Source organism: Sitophilus oryzae, unplaced genomic scaffold (genome assembly GCF_002938485.1).
Source record: "Sitophilus oryzae breed Bouriz unplaced genomic scaffold, Soryzae_2.0 scaffold_172_pilon_pilon, whole genome shotgun sequence".
Taxonomy (NCBI): Eukaryota; Metazoa; Arthropoda; class Insecta; order Coleoptera; family Curculionidae; genus Sitophilus; species Sitophilus oryzae.
Genome location: NW_022146424.1, coordinates 5793843 through 5815305, shown reverse-complemented (window position 1 = coordinate 5815305; position 21463 = coordinate 5793843). Strand labels below are relative to the sequence as shown.

General features: G+C 32.1%; 1 protein-coding gene across 1 annotated transcript; it reads right to left on the bottom strand.

Annotated features, from left to right (window-relative positions):
* Positions 1–807: 807 nt before the first annotated feature.
* Positions 808–15455, bottom strand: LOC115881658 (serine protease gd-like). Its single transcript, XM_030899231.1, has 8 exons — positions 15135–15455; positions 9117–9276; positions 7619–7730; positions 5715–6031; positions 4592–4767; positions 3894–4023; positions 1458–1589; positions 808–1126 (listed from the first exon to the last, which is right to left on the bottom strand). The coding sequence occupies exons 1-8, from the start codon at positions 15330–15332 to the stop codon at positions 930–932; spliced, it is 1422 nt and encodes a 473-aa protein (XP_030755091.1). The 5' UTR covers positions 15333–15455; the 3' UTR covers positions 808–929.
* Between the last annotated feature and the right edge of the window lie 6008 nt (positions 15456–21463).

Here is a 21463-nt window from a genome sequence, read left to right as displayed (position 1 = left end):
AGAAATATTTTTCGAAATTTTTTTGGGATATTTTAATTTTTTTTTAAATTTTATTTGATCAAATTACCTCTGAAATGAACTATAAAGACAAATTGTAACTAAATTAAGCTTTAATTTAGGTCCATTTGTATATAAAGAAACGTACTCATTATATTTATACAGGGTGAGTCTTAAATAAGAGCAAATAATTTTAAGGGTAGTATATTTCCACCCGAGAAACACGCATATAAGGTACACGAAAAAAATGCAAATTTGGATTTTTTTTTAAATATTTAGTTAAAAAACATAATATTTTCATAATATGGCAACACAGTAGGTAGTAGATTAAATTTACAAAAAAGAAAATCCAGAAAAGAAGCAGTTGTTACTTAAATTTAAGCGAAAAATCATTTTTTTTTAATTTTTAAAGTAAAATATCTCGGTTATTTCGGACTTATTTGATAAACGGTAAAGAGAAAATATGTTTCTTTTATCAAAATCCACCAACCCTGAAAATATTTGTACTTATTTGACTCACCCTTGCAAGACTTGCTTAATTTTTTGTGATTTTTGTATACCTACCACTGCCTGTAACAGACTATTTTATTTACACGTTTTTGCCCTTTTTGTATTTACTTTTTTTATTATTTAAGATAAACTATTGTTTGTCATTAACAATTTAATGAATAATATTTATTCAAACTGTTTTGTGCAATGTTATATTTTAGGATTATTTGGCTTAGTTAATTTTTTGTAGTAAAAACTGTTCAAAATTATTGTTAAAAACAAATGTAAAAATAGGTATTTAATAAAATATAATACGTTTTTATCTTTTTTTATTTATTACTTAAGTATATCATATAAAATTATGCTAAAATATTATATTTTATATCTAAAACAGCCAGCAGATGTAAATCATTATATTAAAAAATAGATTATTTCTTATTATTTCAGCTCATAGATTGTTTCACCCAGCCAAGCATTTTGGCAACATCGCAAAACACTACGTAATTTGCTAGGTCGCACTTTTTGTCAGCGTCGCTCAGAACCAGCGATGCCAAACCTCTTAAATAGTATTTTCCGTTTTTCAGCATCATAAATCCGGCACCGCTGTCTCCTACACATGGACCATTACCGTCTCTCTTTCCTAAAAATAGGGAAATAGTAATTATAGAAAAATCGAAATGAAATCTCAAACTAATGTCGAAATCAGTGGCGTAGCGTGTGTCAGGGGAGCAAGTTTGCCGCCCCTACAGAATGAATTCAGCCGCTTTTGTGACAATTTATTGCCACCCCGCCCGTCCATGGAGGGTCGTCGCCCGGAGCTTACCGCCCCCATCGCCCCCGCCTTGCTACGCAACTGGTCGAAATTTTCCCTTTTTATTATACCCTTTCTGATAATGCTTGATCCTTTCCTAACACTTTTTGATCACCTTGTATAAATGATAATTAAGTTAGTTATAGATTCTATAAGTTACCTGCACAGAACGTTTCTTCAGATGTGATAGAATAGTAGGTCAAATTTGAATACAAGCATTTTTCTTGGGTCACTACGGGCATGTCCAGATATTTTGCTACAGGAACTGATAATGTTTTTGTTCCTTGTGTTTCTAAAACAGATATAAAACAAAACATGTTACTTTATACAACAATGCTTTTTGCTTTGGAGAAAAATGTTATATCTCATTGAAATAACAATAGCATATTGTGTAATAAGTTGAAAAAGGCTCTTTGCACACGGGTGTGACGGTTTATTGGCGTAGGCGAGTGCCATAAGTCACACGAGTGTGCAAAGAGCCTTTTTCAAACGTTTTGCACACTATACTTTTTTCTACGACTGCATATCACAAAATAACAAATATTCTTTGTAAATTTATTTAAATTTCCAACAATATTATTTAATGACAATAACAGATGAACAAGTTTTCTATTTTTTACATTTTTGAAATAGCAATAAAATTGAATTACTTATTAAAGTTATAATTAATGGTAACTTTGGAACAGTTTTTAAAATTAATTATTGGAATATCCCTTATATTTTCATAATTTTCTGTAATATTCAGAGAATATTCGGACGAATATGACTGGGTCGCTGGGCCATTCCTTGGCAAAGGCTGCAAAGGGATTTTTGAGGGAATGTTGGACGATAATGGCTCCACAGACTTCATTATTTTGTGGACTCGCCAATATATCCTTCGGCAACGGCGCCGGCGCTGGAATGCCAGCCCCCATGGCACTTCAAAGTTAGTAAGTTCAACAAAATAAAAAAAGCAAATCAGACTGTGCGCGTCAAAAATATATACAGGTTGTTAACTCGACAGTTACTTATAGGGGAACAGAATGGCAACACTGCCTATTGAGAACGCATGCATTATTGATTTTTCTGCCGACTCGTCCCGTCGTCGTGTCGCCTATTGACGAGCGGGCCGCGGTTGCCATATTTCAACCGTAAAGCTCTTGCCGCGAGTAATAACAAATTAATAACCTGTATATATGAATAAAGCTCACAGTTTCATATACTTTAGTTCCTTGTCTTCAAGATATTCTAGCCCTGCATTGACTATTATTGTGGCTGATGATTGCCAAAAGCAATGCCCGGTGTATTTTTTCTGGATTCGGAACATTCAGAAATTCGGCGATTTTTCTTGCCATATTTCCTATTTTGTTGATCAACAACCTGTTTTGTGCATTTACCATTGCGATAATTAAAAAGAAAACTTTTTTCTGTTATATTTTGGGGACGAAGTAAGGTAAGCGTGCGAAAGATTGCACACTACAGAATTTGTGCACGGTGTGTGAAAAACGTCACTTTCAGATTGACTTTGGCGTGCGTTTTTTAACGTTTTACATAGCAGTAGTAGAAAAAAGATATTTTTTAAATAATGATTATTTGCTTATTAAATTCATGTTCAATAAATTCATTCAATTAAATTCATGTTCAATTCAAGTGTTTAAATTTAAAATAAAAATGCTTCATATAATAGTATATTGTTTTCAAAGGTTTCAAATAATCTAAAAAAATTTAAAAGTAATACCCGTAGGAAATTATATATCGAGAAACTATGGTTACGCTCGTTGAATTTGACACTTTATGTAAAAGTGCTTTAAGCTTCATTCAGAACCTCGCAATTAGTGGAATAAATTAGTGGTTTCAATTAGCATAGAAGTTTGTTCCTTTTAATTTCAATTGGAAATCATTCATAACGTCAAAATTAGTGGTAGACATTTTCAATTAGTAGATAAAGTTATCAGACTTTTAACTTTTCCACTAATTATACTTTATAATTTGTGAGAAATGTCATTTAAACCTTTGATTATCTTCCGTCAAGAGAAATTGTAGTCAGAAATTAAAACTTGATTGTTTATAAGCTTAAAATTCGGCTTTCTCTATGGATACAACTGGCTAAGGCAAGCTGTTGCTGGGATATTCTATTAATTTTAATTGTGTTTTTTAAATATTGTGAATAATTGTAAACTAAAAAGTATAAAGTGTAATTGAAACCACCAATTTATTCCACTAATTGCGAGGTTCTGAATGCAGCTTTACTTTTATGCCTAGATGTAAAAATTACTTTTTTATATTATTATCAATCACGTCGCAAAAATTAATATTTTTGAGACGTTTGAAAAAAAAAGTAATTTTTTGAGACTATATAGTAGAGTATCACTATTACACTATAGTAGTGATATACTACTATAGTGTAATAGTCAGGGGCGGATACAGAAATTTATTTTAGGGGGGGGGCCCAAATAAAAAGTAATGTAGAATATGCTTTTTAGTGCGCCATTTTTAACCCAAAAGCCTAATATTTACCCCAATTAAAAAAAAAATTAAATAAATTAATTATTTTTAATTTTTTTTTTAATGTTTACTTCGATCTGGCTTGCAATATCTAGAACGATTTTCTAGTTACCTTCGTCAACTCCCCAGCCAGCTACAGTGCCCTTTTTATTTACTATATCGTCGATACTGTTGCCACCCTCCCATAAACAAATTGGAGTAATCATATTTGAAAATTCCACAGGTCTGTTCAGCGTTACAATCTAAAAAAAGACAATTAACATTAAGGAAAAAATAAATGTCCATGTTAAACACAAATACTAGATTATAGCTGTTAGATAGCTGAGTAGAGGTGGGCAAAGATTAAACGAGTCGTTCTTTTGAACGAGTCGTTCGTTTGAAAGAGTCGTTTTTTTGAACGAGTATTAAAAATGGATCGAAATTCGACTCACCGTTTAGAATATGGTTCGTTCAATTGAATCGTAGCCATCACGGATCCATAAAGTTTGAACGAACGAGTCGTAAGAATTGAATCGCATCACAATACCACTCGTTCGTTTCTATTGCTCGTTCATTCAAAGAATCGTGAAGATTGATTCATTGCTTACAAGACGGTCGTTTAAAATATTAGAATTATATGCTATGAGCTTGGGTAAAAATTTGAGTACCCAAGTATTTGGGTACCCAAAAAAAAAGAATCGTAATACCCATGACTCATTACTACAGCTGAAGCTGAAAGTACTAAATACCTTTAAGTAAAATTTTCCAGAAACAAATGTTTTATACAGGATGTATATTTTTTTAAAGTAGTTTGACACATAGATAACTTACCGATAGATCCGCATGAGCATTGTTTGGATCAAAATCAGGATGTGTGGATATTTTCGTAGCTCCTCTTGTTACAGCTCCATTTGTAGCCCATTTCAGGATATTACTCTTTCCAAATACGAACAACATATCTTCTGTTTTTATGATTTGTACTTTGTAATATTGTATACAACGTGCAGCTAAAAATGCGTCATTCTTTTAGTGGTGCAAACCTTTGGGGGTGATTATACCGGGTACGTCTCAAAAGTGGCTCACCCCTATTAACTTTTTTCTTTTAAAAATCGAGATTTGGTATGTTAGTATATGACATAAATTAGGATTGATTGACATATTCAATTGTTTTCGGTCACTTTCTGGTGCAAAATGCACACTCGATATTTTGTTACTTTATTCGAAATGAAGAAGAAAATGACACTTTGAATAGAATGACATATCAAGGACATATCATATTATGTCAACTTTCGACATTTTCGAATATGGTTTATTTGAAATTGAAACATACGATTCATAATGACAATTTGACTCAAAATAAATGTGTGGCACCAAATTATTCTTAAAAAATGCTTTTTCCAAATATTATGTATATCCTCGTCCCATTTGAAAAAATTGAGGTATTATTAAAAATACGATTTCGCATCTTTTAACTGGCCAGGACAAGACACTAAAAACATTAGACGATCAAATCTATTTTTCCAAGGCTCTTTGATTAAAAATTAGTGTTTTTAACACAGCCATATGGCACTCTAGATTGAAATTTAAAATACAATTTTGTTTTAAGTGAAAATGTTAAAAGTTGACATATGAAATGTCATTCTATTCAGAGTGTCATTTTCTATCGAATAAAGTAAAAAAATACCAGGTGCCATTTAAAAATCAGAAGTTGTTAGGTTAGGCCAGATTATTAATTTCCGGTGAAACAGGAAGTGGCCGAAAAGAATTGAATAAGTCAATCAATCCTAATTCATGTCATATGCTAACATACCAAATCTCGTTTTTTTATATGAAAAAATAAAAAAGTTATAGGGGTGAGCAACTTTTGAGACGCTCCCGGTATAGGTATTAATAAAATAGAAAAGCAAAAATAATGATGTAAGTAATAAAATAAACTAAAACAAATTTTCTTTACCTGTTATTACATGTTTATTGGAGATCAAATTTGCCGTGCACTTGTACTCGAACCCGAGTCCCTTAGCCACAAACATGGCTGCCAACCACGGAAACATTCCATCGGTGATATCATCACCTCCCAGAATCAAAGGTACTATCGCCGTTCTGGACACACCGCATTGCGGACCACTAGTTTCATCTTCTTTGTCTCCTCCTTTTATTTGGATCTCGTTATTCAGGAAAGGATTATTTAGTATGGTTACAGAGGGTTTAGGTTTGTATTTGGGCCTCTCGGTAGTTGGTTCTACGACTGGTATTTGAGAAATTTCAGGAAGGCTTTAAAAATGAAAAAAGAAACAGTTTTATTTGATAACGGTCATTCTATAGCAGGTAATTATTCTCAGACTAAACAGATTAAACCTACTATCAGGTAATGTAACTGCTTTTATGATAGATAATAGCCTTGTTTATTATACTGGGTGTTCCAGAAATAAGTGCAATATTTTAAGGGGTGGTAGATCGCGATAAAAGAAACATATTTTCTCTTTATCGTTTTTCAAATAAGTCCAAAATAGCGGAGTTATTTTACTTTGAAAATTTCCAAAAGAAATGATTTTTTTGCTCAAATTTTGAGAACCACTGAATCTTTTCTGTATTTTCTTACTTGTAAATTTAATCTATTACCTATGTTGCCATATTATTAAGAAATTCTGTTTTTTAACTAAAAACTAAAAAAAATTACAAAATCTTTTTCCAAAAAAATTTTTCGCGAAAAAAACCTCATAGGCGTGTTTCTAGGGTTGAAATATACTACCAGTTAGAATATTTGCACTTATTTCTGGGACACCTTGTATACTTATAGAAGGATAATAGCACAGATTACGTATCCTATAAGTATACAGATAAAAATCTTGTCCCTAATTCGTGGTACGAAAATTGTTTTTTATGACGATGTGCAAACGAGTCAAATTTCCTGTGCGCAAAAATAAACTCGCGTAAAATAACAATAAACAGCGTAATAGAGAGATATCGCTAAACCGAATAGCGTGCATGGACGTTAATAAGGCCATGTGTTATTTCCCTTACGTGAGGTGGTATTAACTCTCTTCATTTATAGTTATCGGATCAGAAAGAATTCTGATCGCGTCGCGTCCGCTATTTAAACTTAACCTAACTTTGAATTTAAAACTTTGAAATTGTTTTGTTTACTAGGTATTTTAAAACTAAAGGGCTAAAGTGCTTATTTCCAGTGCTTTATTGTTCAACGTCTGCCAGTGGGTTTAGGGCAACAAGCAACAAATTCTCTTAGAAGGGCTAAGTCGTCATCTGCTGTAAACCTAAGACTCTTTATAGGTTCTTTAGTATTGGAAGAGGTGGAATCCATATTTTGGGCCATATTTATTTAATTAAAACTAATCCCAGCTACTTCAATATCAAATTACCTAATAAAACTAAAGCAATAATTCAAAACAATTCAAACATAACCTAAAATAAAAGATCGCGCCGGTGCGGCCGGCTCCGGTTGTCAAATACCGGCACATGCCCATTTAAGCAATTTTTAAACGTTATCAGAGGTTATTTAGAAAGAGCGCTTGGTGTAATTGATCCGCAAATTACGTCAGGCGGTAACGTTATTAGCGGGTGTTGCGTTAAAAATTGACTCGCGTATATCGTAACCATGATAAGGTACGCGTAAATACTGGATGACGCTATTCGGTTTTCCGATATCTCTCTAATAACTGTGCCGGTCAGGCGCTGTGCACAATTTTAGAGGCCTTAAGTGGGCGTGCTATGTGCGCAAACTAGTCACCTAACTAGTGCCCGATTCCGAAAATTGGAACCACGAAAAACAATAAAGAAAAAACAAAGATTATAATCTGTATAATCTGTGATAATAGGTACTGACAAATTCATAAAATTTACCTTTCTACTGAAGTCTCTGGCTCTATTGGAATTGGTCCAACTCTGTTAGATACATGGAAGAAGTATTTGTGACCAGCCCATAAACTGGTAACTCCTGGTTCACCAGGAACAACTAAAATATCAAAAATATTACAAAAGAGTTACTAACTAAAAATAATGTAATAACCACAGACCACAGAGTCTAATTGAACTGCCTAGTTTATATCACGGCTTATTCAGTACCAGCTTGTCAACTTTGATTTTTTTTAGTAATCGCGTGTTACTTGATGCGTCTGTTTTCGTACAATGATACAGAGTGAGTCATAAATAAGTGCAAATATTTTCAGGGCTAGTAGATCTCGATAAAAGAAACATATTTTCTCTTTACCGTTTTTCAAATAAGTCCAAAATAACCGAGTTATTTTACATTGAAAATTAAAAAAAATGTTTTTTTATTAAATTTTGTGATAATCTACTATTTATGTTGCCATATAATCAAGAAATTATGGTTTTTAACTAAAAACCAAAGAAAAATTCCAAAAAAAATTCCAATACAAATTTTCAAAATATTTTTTTCGCAAAAAAACCCTCATAGACGTTTTTCTGGGGTCGAAATATACTACCATTAAAAATATTTGAACTTATTTAAGACTCACCCTGTATAACAAAAGTTAAGCAAATTATTTTCAGTGCAATTTATTAAGATAACACGATAAAAATCAAAATTATCTGGTTAAATTAAATTAAATAACGTTTATTTATGTTAAAAATTCATTTTTTACGTTGTCTATGAAAATAAGTATGGATTATATCATATTTTTAGAAAGCTCATGACAAGGCAAATAAAATATAAATATAATATACAGGGTGTCCCATTTAATAAAACATCAGTTTAAGTCATACTTCGGAAATAACAGCATCAAACTAAAAACTTATTACGCCACTGGTTTCTACGTTAAATACTAACTCAATTTTCAGCTTTTCGATAAATTATAAAGGTGAGTATTCATTATCCGAACGAACGAACGAACGAGCGAGCGAACGAATGGAATTCGGTATATTTGGACGGTGGACCGAACGCATGCGGTCGTTCGTTTGTTCGTTCGCTCGGCCATCCGTTTCGAGTCGGTACATCAAAGGCGTTCGCAAACGAATGGGTTAAGGTGTTTTCGTTTGGTTCTAAAATCCGGTCCCGTTCATACTACTACGGAACGCTCGTTCGGATAGTGAAACGCACCTTAAGATAATCGAGATACGAATGGGATCGGAAACATTTTCAAATTCGCCCTTTATTTCAGGAACTGAAAGAGCTAGGGCAAATCTCTGTGTATCTTTAGTTTCATAAAAAAGTGTCTCAGTAATGTAAAAACCGGATTTTTGTATCTCTACTCAAAAACACAAGAAAATGGGACACCCTGTACAGATACTTCATATCTACAGACAACAATACGTAGGGAACAACGATTAATAAAAAATCGAATTAAAATTAATCGATAGTTTTTGAATAGAAATCACCTACGTAATTCTGAAGGCCCGGAACAATACTGCTTGTTGTTGTACACGATCCTTGTGATTCTAGGAATGGTATGTTGAAAAGGAAAGTACACGTTGTAGCTCAGCGTCCTCACACTTTGTTGGATGAGATCCTGGCCAGGAGTGTTCAACTTAATCCTTAAGCTCTGAAAGAGTAAATGTAAATATTATACTGGCTCTTTTTACGGGTCTGAGTATTTTGATATTGATATAGGAAATGTTCATTTAAAGAACTTATATAACCTACTACAGTTAAATGTAGAAAACGAATTCCCGCTTTACATTCTAAACAATTTTTTTGTGTAGGTATGAACGAAGATGTAGATAGTAGATACTGTAATTTAGACATCAATACTGTACCGAGAAAAGAATGAAAAAAAAAATGAACATAAACCAAATCAATCCAAAACAAGCCTAACCAAAGCAATCAAAACACGCTGTAAGCTAAAACGCGTCTGTTTACGAATTCTACTTACCGAATACTTTTCAAATCTTGCTATATTTAAAATATTTTATCAATAAATGAAAATGGTAGGTACACTTGCGCAAGAAGTTTTTTTGCGTGTCTATGTATAGAAACATTGTTTTAACATTGTAAAGTATACATTAGTATGTATTTCAGGAAAATATTTTAACTTCTACAGGGTGGCTCAAGAAAATGTGAGTGGATCTGGATGATTTTTTTTAAATGGAACACCCTGTATATAATGCATTTTTGGCTTCCTTGCAGATCACTTTACATAATCCTAAGATATGAGTAGATCTATTTCGATAGTTTCAGAGATATTAAAAAATAAATAAAAATATATATTTTTGAACCCTTCTTAAAAAAAATATTAAAAATACAAGAACTGTTCTGAAATCAAAACTATATTAGGATTTACTTTAGATGGTCTGTCCTCACTTTGCTATAAATATGGTAATCGTAAATCATACAGGATGTTCAATATTCTACACCAAACTTTCAAAAATATAAAATAATTTTTCTTGGTTTTTTTTTAAATGGAACACCCTGTATATTATTTTTTTATTAAATGGAGAATTAAAAAACGAACATTTTTTTTTATTTAGAGTATTTCAAAATTTTTAATAGTTTTTCGGATACACGCAGTATTATTTCATATGGCGCTTTCAGTGGTAAAATATGAGAAAAAAATCGTTGGGTGGCTTGGATAAAAATTTACTGTGGGAAATGCCATATGAAATACAAAACCGGGAATATCTGCAAAACCGTTAAAAATTTTGAAATACTCTAAATACAAAAAATTCTCATTTTTTAATTCTCCATTGACTGAAAATATAATATACAGGGTGTTCCGTTAAAAAAAAACAAATAAATATTATTTTATATTTTTGAAAGTTTGGTATAGAATATTGAACATCCTGTATGATTTACGATTACCATATTTATAGCAAAGTAAGAACAAACCATCTAAAGTAAATACCTAATATAGTTTTGATTTCAGAACAGTTCTTGTATTTTTAATATTTTTTTAAGAAGAGTTGAAAAATATATATTTTTTTATTTATTTTGTAATATCCCTGAAACTATCGAAATAGATTTACTCATATTTTAGGACTATGTAAAGTAATCTGAAAGGAAACCAAAAATGTAATAATAATATACAGGGTGTTACATTTAAAAAAATCATCCAGATCCACTCACATTTTTTTGAGCCACCCTATAGAGGTTAAAATATTTTCCGGAAATACATCCTGGTACATATTTTAGGTTTGCATGCACTTAAACAAAATTCTCAAGTTTTCTATTCTAGGAGCTACAGATGACCGACGCACTATTGCCGAACCCTGTATACCAACGGTGTTTTTTGGTGGTTTCTTTAAAAATTCGTTGTTGTTTAATTAACATTAATACAGATATTGCAAATAATTGCCTAAAAACTGCAAATCTTCCTTATATTTAATTGTATCTCAAAAAAGCTGGAGTATTTTTAGATTGTTTAAAAAACAAAGGTTTAATTTAGAAGATGATAATAACTCTTTGATTTATAATTTATATATCGTGAACTATAATCAAATTAGATATTATACTGCTCTGATTTTCAGAACCGTATTGCGTCAGAACCTACCTACGCAGCTATATTTCCTTATTTTTTTATTGCTATTACAGTTCAGGATCTTAAATTCTTAAGTCGGTTAACAAGGGTAACATGATTAATAACATTAATTATTATTTCTCTATATAACATTTTCCTGCATTTTTGACATATTTAATAAAAGTTCATTTAATACCAAAATAATAAATTCTTAGACATTTTTTAATAGTAGAATCTAATTAGCAAACTTGTAATCACGCAAAATCGCGACGGTACTAAACATATTGTCGCAGAGTAAGTGCTATGACACATAAGTACAGTTTCTGAATTAACGACATGACAGTTTAAAAATTTCAATTTTTTTAATTGGTGATCTCGAACAATTATTATTGGGTTATTCATGTGCAGCCACACTATCCTAAAAACGGCGTATCGGCGTAACGGCGTAACGAACTCGTGTGAAGTTGGCACCCTTTTTTCAAAAATTGAACTGGAATTTGAGAGTTCTGGATAGATTTACAATAGTTCTATAGTTCTTGATAAGTTAGAAAAATAGTTCTGGTTAATTTCGGGAGATATGACATGGGGGTGCCAACTTCACGTAGCACCCTTTTTTTATTCTGGAACAGTTCTGATAGTGGAAATATATTCTAGAACAAGAGTTCTATTTTATTTTTGTTTTTTACATATTTTAAGATTTTTAAAAAATGTATACAGGGTGTGTCGAAAAATCTGGTCATTGATTAATCACGATCCTGCTTAAAGCGCTTCACGTAAAAAGCTGATTTTTGGAAAACAGATTGACTTTAGGGTGTAGAGGTTCGATAAGAAGGGATTTTTCGAAACTCGAATTCTAAGGAGGTGAAACTATCCCTATAAAAACCGGTGAGTTTTTCGGAAAAACTCTTAAACACGTATATTTTATTTTGTTGTTTTACATATTTTAAGATTTTTTATAAATTTATACAGGGTGTTTCATAAAATATGACCAATGAGTAATCACGATTCTGCTTAAACTGCTTGACGTTTAAAGATATTCAAATATCTTTGTTTAAAGTTGATTTTTGGCAAACGGATTGACTGTGGGGTATAGAGGTTCGATAAGAAGGGGTTTCTCGAATCTCAAATTCCAAGAGGGTGAAAACGCCCCTCAAATATTACAATATGTGTTATTTAAAAAACGGTTAGTCTTTCGGGAAAACGCTTGAACAAGCATAATTTATTTGGTTTTTTTACATATTTTGAAATTTTTTTAAAAAATCACACAGGGTGTTCCAAAAAGTTGGGTAATTTCTTAACCACGATTCTGTTTAAACTGCTTGACGTAAAAAGTTTATTTTTGGCAAAGGGATTTTTCGAAAGTAAATTCCAATGAGATGAAACTACCCCTCAAATATTACCAAGTTGTATATACGTGTATAGCGTTTAACGCCTTGGGAGTAGCAAGGTACAACTTGCCATACTAGAGCCGTTCGGTATACAATGAAGGTAATGTGGCTAGCACTACGCTTCAACCGCCTATTATTACCTCAGGATTGTGAATCCCAAGTACTCATTTAAGGCTGAGTCGACCTAGGTACCCAAACTATTTTTATTTTAATAAAAATAGTCGGCTGATGAAATGCCGGGTGTGGGATAGAGAACTGCGCGGGCCGGTTTTTTGTAGCCCGACCCGACCCGGCCCGAGAAGAGAAGTAGGTTTTGTAAGCCCGGCCCGGTTTGTGGAAAGTTAAAACTTAAACTAGTCCGGCCCGGCCCGAACCATTAAAATAAAACCGACCCCTATTGAGAGGGCGAAACCGGCCTGGCCCGAGGCCCGGTTTCGGGCCGGGCCGGGTCTGAGGCCCGTTCGGTCTACCCGGCCCGTGCAGATCTCTAGTGTGGGATTCGAACCCACTACCTTTAGATTGGTAGACGAGAGCCTGTACCTCTACGCCACCGGGCACCTTATTTTTTCTTATGCTGACATAAATGTGAGAAAATTTTATCCAGTTTGTATGTTAATGGAAATTCTTGCTTTGCTTTATCATTACCATTACAAATGATTAATTCGACGCGATCGAAGTCGCTGGTACACGCTAATTTCTAAATAGAATTGCTTGAATTAAAAACAAATGAGTTTTTTAATAATTTGATAGATAATAAACTTGGTCTAACAAGGAGTGAAGCAACAGCAGTATCTGGGGGGGCCGCCCCCCCGGGCACCCCTGTAGTTACGCCAATGATGATATTATTTTTAATTTTTGTTAGATTTCCAATAAAATTATTTGTTAGATTTTTATTGGAGAATGAATAATTTTTGTTTACTAGTCATAGTTACTAGTGAGAGTTTGAATATTCAATTACTTTATTTTTAAATAACCTTTATAATATACATACAATAATGTATCTAAGTAGCTAAAAATATTGCTTCTAGTCAGTTTTGTGTCTAGTAGCATGTCTGATTTAAATATACAATTAAATAGCTATAAAAACCATAAAAAATTAATGATCGACGACATTTCAAAACAACAATAGCACGAGTAATTTAAGAAACATCTCGTTAATACTATTTGTTTTCAATGTTTTCTTTCAATATGACAAATCATTTGATAAAATAGTTCTATATTTAGAGAAATATCAAGCGTTAAAATATTATCTATCTATTAAAATATATACAATAGATAGATCTAAATAAAAAAGGAAAATCCAAACGTAAGATCTATACAGGGTGTCCAGAATTATGTAGGCCATATACATAACTTATAATAACTAAATCTACAAACCATACTATATTAATAAATTACAATTAATATAATATTTTGGTATACATAAAAGATATTATTTTGTTTAAAGTTAAAAATTAAAAATGTAATAGCATTATTAATGTTTGGTTTAAATAACATACGATAGAAAAAATGGCGTCAAAGGTGGCTGGCGAATAACAATCAATAATAATTTTGGCGAGGTCAAGCCCTAGACGTCATTACTTAGCCCGTACTCTAATTTTTAATGGCGCTTATTATTAATTTATATTGAGTAAAAATTATTTTTAAATGTTAAAATTCTAAAAAAAAAATTTAGGAAATAGATTTTGTGGCTGGAAACATTCTATCCATTTTTTAATCGTTCTATAATTGGTGCTAATTTTTGACGTGATTTTTGAAGATTTATGTGATGTTTTAGTAAATGTCGTCTAGAGGTTGACCTCGCTAAAATTCTCATCCATTGTCAAAATTCAAAATGGCGGCCATAAGAAAACAAAAACTTGACTGTTGTTGTGCGAAATCTAGAAGGCTTAGAAATTTACTGAAAACGGCATTTAATTCGCCGAAGTCAAAAATATAAAACTACCAACTTATGTTGCAATAGATACAATAGTTCTGAAGATATTGGCATTTAAAATAAACGTGTTATTTTAATTTTCTTGACATAAATCTGAAACTAATCAAGATACCGGGGTTTTCTTCATAGGTGTTTGTCAAACTTCTAATTACGCAACTTTTGTCCCATTTAACCGAATTCCTATCTCTCGTAGTTTCTGAGATGCCAATGTTGAGCATCGAAATTGTCACCACCCTATATACTGTTAGAAGTGGGATAAAATAAAATGCATGTACTACATCCTATATTACAGTAAAGGGTTGGAACCTTTGTTGTTACACAGCAAAATAAAAACACTAAATCACCACAATACACCAAAACACTTTTACTTTTACACTGGACGCGCGTTTCGCTAACTTTACTTAGTTTATAATCGTCTGCTGATGATGCTAACATGGGTAGCGAAACGCGCGTCCAGTGTAAAAGTAAAAGTGTTTTGGTGTATTGTGGTGATTTAGTGTTTTTATTTTGCTACATCCTATGGCTATAACTAAAAATCCGAAAAAAAACTGAGGAAATCCCTTGTTTATTATGGCTGAGATGACAAAATGAATATAAACATATAAATAGTAGTAGATACTTACCACACGCTGATTATCTATATAGTACCCCTTCATAGAAACATTCACCCCCAAGTTAAGCGTAGTACTACCATCGTACGGGATCTGAATATGTCCGTAAACCTCCCCATTCGCTCCCGTTTGGTACTGAAACACCGACGGGCAAGGATTGGGGGGAACCCCTTGACCGGCACCGCTTGTAATCAACAAAAGCGCATGCATAGGCTCAGCAGGAGGGGTACTGCAGTGGTACGCATCGCCGCAGGTTGCATGGTGATGGACAGAGTAAATGAACTGGCACGCGTCGAATGGTACCCGACACTGATCGTCATTGACTGTACGTGGTTGATTGCTTTAGCGGAATACGCTCGGAGATGTTGCGTTTTTATATGCCACTCTGGTTTTTCCTCCTGGTCACGAATCGGAGGCGTCTTCCGTCGAGGAAAATCATGTTTACGAGGGACGAACAAAAATAATTTCGGTAATTATTGGGAAAACTGGAAATCGTCCGATTTTCACTAAAATTGGTATACACCCTATTTTGAGGTCGTAGATTACGAATCTGAACTTTTTTCCTGGCGCACAGTGGGCAAAAATCCAGAAGTATGTTGCAAAAATTCTTTTTTTGTACGATGTTATTCAAATTTGGTAAAACATACTATGCCAGTAGGCCGTGAACCCTGTTAGTTTTGGCTAACTTGAGAGTGGTTGGGGGTGGTGGAGGGGATTCATAAAATGGAAAAATCATCTTTTGACTAATACAGCTACCAAAATGCGGTAAGAATATTTTACATTTCACTAAATTTTACGATTTTTGGCAGAGACAAGATGAAACAGAGAAATATTGAGCAATTATTACTCCTCTGCCATATACAGGGTTTGTTTTATATATTAACATCCTCGGTATCTTTTTTATTCGACGTTTTCGAAAAAAGTGTCTTGAATAAAAGTTTAACGGTCTCGAATACATTTTTCAAAACAGTCTTCTTTGCATGTACAGGGTGCCTTAGAAATCCTGTATGTGGCCCAACTTTCTTATTTCAAATTAGTACCCATTTTTTTATTTGATTTTTATTTTCTCCTAAAAATCCTAACTACTGTTTTGTAGCATAGCCTATACCTAATTTGAAATAAGATAGTTGAACCACGCCCAGACTTTTTGAAGCACTTTGTATATGCGAAATAGACTTTTTTGGCAAATTTATTCAAAACCACTTTCATTTGAGACAGTTTTCGGAAATGTCAAATAAAAAACATAAAGGGGGTGACAATGTATAAAAGAAAACCCTAGTATACTAATCCAATCGAACTTTTATTCAAGATTGTTTGTCATTTGAATAAGTTGGGTTTCTAATAATACCAGGCAATATGTGAACAATATTTTATTATTATATTTTAAATAAGTAATAATATGCTGAGAATTAAACAATGACAATTTAGGAAATAATAGAACTTATACTTATTAAAAATATCTAAATTTTATTTTACCACCTACTATTTACTGATATTTTGTTTTATAACAGCTGGAAGCAATGGTCACGAAGTGCACATTTTTAAATCTGAAAGAAAAATCCATTTCATTTAATTTAAAAAATTAGGTAATAATTTGTCAATTTGTCAAAAAATGTCATTTGGCATTTATGACATACCTCTTCGGAAATCTTGAGAAAAGTTACGTCACTTTATATTTCAAGTTCTTCTCTAGCTCTAGCTACTATAACAATTAATTTATGACAATTATCCACATAAAGGATGTTACTATACACATACGCATGGAGGCTTACGCTTCCAATACATTTAATGTTGCGATTTTTTGCGATTTTTTTGACTTAACTTTTCTAAGATAGAATATATGCCACTATCAAAAAAAACCTTAAATGATTATGTTCTACTTTGACCTTTACCTAGTTTTTATCCAAAAAATCAAAATAAAAGATACTTTTTTACTTACCTTCACATTAAATTTACCCCAACCGGGAATCTACGTAAAACACGTTATGACAATTTTACAATAATTTTTGACAGTAAGCTAAGGTCGCCGATTCAATTGTTATAATACTGTGTCACTTGAATGCAACGCCTGCTATTTAAGAAATTGTAGAGAAAAGGCAGTTATTGGACACAAATTAACTGAAAATGTAGGTTTTGCGCAAAGTTCGTTTTACAGCCCCTCGAAAGAGACTCCGAATATGTTTTTTTGTTAGTTTTATGTGGTTTCCTCTTAACTAATATGTTTCCAATCTAATGTTATTGCCATAAATGCTAACTGTGGATGTTATTTTTTGCAACTTGGTTTGGACATATTGCCTACTGTGTGGCGGTCTCTTACCGTTTTTCAGAAAAACGGAAAATAATTTCAACATTGAATTTTTCTTTATTTCAGCCTTATAAAGTAATAATTTCACTATATTTTCATTATATTAGAGTTTATCTAAAAGTCACACTTGATTGAGGATCGAAAAATGTCCAAAGTTTTACTGAAAAACACTTTTCTTAAGAAAATAACCAAAAAATTGAGACCAGATGAAAGTTTGACATTTCATATATCTTTCTTTCTCTCTCCTATGTAATGAGAGAGACAAATAGATTCTATTCTAGATCTAATTTTGAAATTTGAAAATTTGCAACGTTGCCATATCTTGTATTTTTTCGGGTGATTAGGGATTTTAAATAAATTATATACCCTGACAATAGTTAAATATTAAATATACCTATATCTTGCCTATATCCACAAAGTTGCGCGGAAGAGTTTTGATTACATTGGTTTCAACTATGCGGAGGGGGTTAATCTTTTTTTGTTATATTATATTAAAAAAAGATTAACCCCTTCCGTAATGAAGTTATATAAAGACTATTTTAACCACGAAGTTGCACGAAAGAGTTTCGATTGTATTGGTTACAACTTCTATGTGGAGGGGGTTAATCTTTTTTTGTTATATTTTACGAGTATTTATAACCACGAAGTTGCACAAAAGAGTTTTGATTGCGTTAGTTTCAACTTCTTTGCGGAAGGGTTTAATCTTTTTTTGATATAATATAGCAACAAAAAGATTAACCCCCTCCGCATAGAAGTTGTAACCAATGCAATCAAATTTTTAAATTGCACCCTCGGTATATTTCTACTTTATTCGATAGAAAATGACAATCTGAATAGAATGACAATATGTCAACTTTTTACATTTTCAAATATGGTTTATTTGAAATTGTAACATGGCGATTCATAACGACAATTTGACACGAAATACCAAGTGTGTGGTACCAAATTAATCGTAAAAAATGCTTTTTCCAAATATGCTAACGAGCCACCCTCGTTCCATTTGAAAAAATTGACATATGATTAAAAATACCTACGATTTGGGCATCTTTTAACCCGCCACGACAAGACATTAAAAACATTAGACGATCACAAAATCAATTTTTCCAAGGCTCTTTGATTAAAAATGAGTGTTTTCAACACAGCCATGGCACTCTAGATTGAACTTTAAAATACAATTATGTTTTAAACGAAAATGTCAAAAGTTGACATATGATATGTCATTCTATTCAGAGTGTCATTTTCTATCGAATAAAGTAGAAATATAATAAAAATTATAAAATCAAAAGTTGTAGTCATTTCCGGTGAAACAGGGAGTAACCAAAAACAATTGAATACGTCATTCAATTCTAATTTATGTCATATACTGTCATACCAAATCCCGTTTTTTTATCTCAAAAAATAATAAAAGTTATAGGGGTGAGACACTTTTGAAACGCCACCCGGTATTATAGCTCTTTCAACGATAAAATACCAAATTAATCAAAATGAATAATAACCATCTATGAACGAATGATATCGAAATGCTATTGCCATAGAAACGCCTTTTATTTTTTAGGTTGTGAAGAAAAGTTCAATAGTTTTTTCATGTCTTTTGTTAATTTTCTCTAAAACAGTATGGAAATTTGAAAAAGTATAAATAATATTAACCATTTTAGAACACGCAAACATTTTTATGAAAAATGCATTTTTCTCAAAATGTCAATAACAAAAAGGTTTTCCTCTTGTAAAGACAATCCTGGGACATACTGTATATTTTGTTTTAGTATTTTGAACTTATATTTTCTCATTTCTTGTGTCATGCTTTTAATTAAATTTTTATATTGCGTTCTGTGAATTGTAATACTCTCTGTATATTTATTTTTAATTTATCTAGTTAGATTTTGCATTCAAGTAATACAGTACTTTTTGAATATAGAATTATCAAATTATACAAGAAATAATATTTATTTTTAGTGTTGAAGCTATTAGTTGTAGTAAAATTATTAAATTATGATCTATTCTAAATCAGCTTTATGATAATCGTACTCCTAATAGCTTCTTACCAAGAAGTAATTTAATATTCTAATAAGAAATAATTAAAAATTCGACATCTAAATCAAAAAATCAAAATATTAACATGCGAATATCTTTGTCAAAGTTTTGCACATCTGGCAGAATCTATTTAATTACTAGATGATCATATTAAAATATTTATTTACATGATGTCCCATCAATGCAGACAGATGTATTAATTAAAGTTAATTTAATTTACGTAGCGATATACCGGGTGTTGCATCGTCGAGCGGGACATAGGAAATCCCATGTAAATTTTAATGGGGTCAATTATTGGCTTCCCTAATTATTTTAGAAAATAATTCTATTTAGGTTTACTGAAGAGCACTAAAACCCACATTCTAAAGAATAACTTTAGATATTTTTGATTAGCCCCCGTTTACTTTTTAAATATTTCTCCTGTATCTTTCCTGTATTTACTTATGAGCACCAGTTAAGGTAAAAGATAACTGTCAAATGAAGTTGTCATTTCAGAAATATATCTATTTAGTGCTTTATTATCTATGGTGCTTTATTATTATTATTAAAACCTCATACCTACATCGAAAATATTAGCCATGAATTACACTACCGAAGAAAAAGTATTGATGATTAAATGGTATTATCAAGGAAATAGTTATCAAAAGGTGTCGGACATGTTTGCTGCTCTATATCCGACGATAGACCGAATAGACCGATACCTGGAAAATCTACAATTGCAAGGAATATCCAGAGATTTGAGATCAAAGATGCCCTAATAAATAACTGCAGATGTGAAGCAAGACAGGAACAAAGAGAAAATGCGAGAATTGATACCGACTTGGAAGTTTTATTGACACTGACGACTGCAGGTTTATCTTAAATAATGAATCCAATGTTCAAAGATATCGATATTGGAACAAAGAAAACAAACACAGGTTTGTCGAAACATGGACACAATATCCACAGAAAGTAAATGCTTGGGCAGGGATATTCGGACACAATATTATCGGGCCATTATTTCTTACGCTAAATTTAAATGCTGAATATTATTTGGAACTACTCGAAAATCATATTTTACTTGCTTTACATGATGCCGCTAGGGAAAATCAGGAAGTTTGGTACCAAATGGATGGCTGCCCGGCACATAGTACCCTGGCTGTTCGGGAATATTTAGACGATAGTTTTAACGGAAACGTTATTGGCCTAAATCATACAGTAAATTGGCCAGAAGGTCTCCTGATATTTCGCCAAATGATTTCTTTTTCTGGGGCCATTTAAAAAACAGGATAAACAAGGATAAAAAATACCCAAATCTAGACGAGTTAAAAAATGCTATTTCTGCCGAATACAATAGAATTTCAGTTTACCAACTAGCGAATGTAAGCAGAGAATTTTATGATCGCCTGGGTTATTGTCTAGCAGTCGATGGAGGAATATTTGAACATCTTCTTAAATCCTAAGGTTATAAGTTATTGAATATTGTAATAATACTATAATTAACCTTGTAATTGATTACTTTATTTTACTTTAATTCATATTAATTTGTATTTATAAATATATCTTTAAGATTTCCGATGTAGGAATGAGTTTTCAATAATAATAAAGCACTAAATAGGTAAATTTCTGAAATTACAACTTCATTTGGCAGTTATCTTTTACCTTGACTGGTGCTCATAAGTAAATACAGGGCCATAAGAAAGGAGAAATATTTAAAAAGAAATCGGCGATAACTCGTAAACGAGCTAATCAAAAATATCTAAAGTTATTCTTTTGAATGTGGGTTTTAGTGCTCTTCAATAAACCTAAATAGAATTTATCTCTAAAATAATTAGGGAAGCCAAAAATTGACCCCATTAAATTTTGCATGGGATTTCCTATGTCCCGTCCGACGATGCAACACCCGGTACCTATACAAAGTCTAAAAAAAATAACCTAAAAATAAAAAAAAAATTCTTTTACAAAAATACTTCTATAAAAAGCCACACATTGTTTAGATCTGCCAAGTCTGGAAGAGATTTGGACA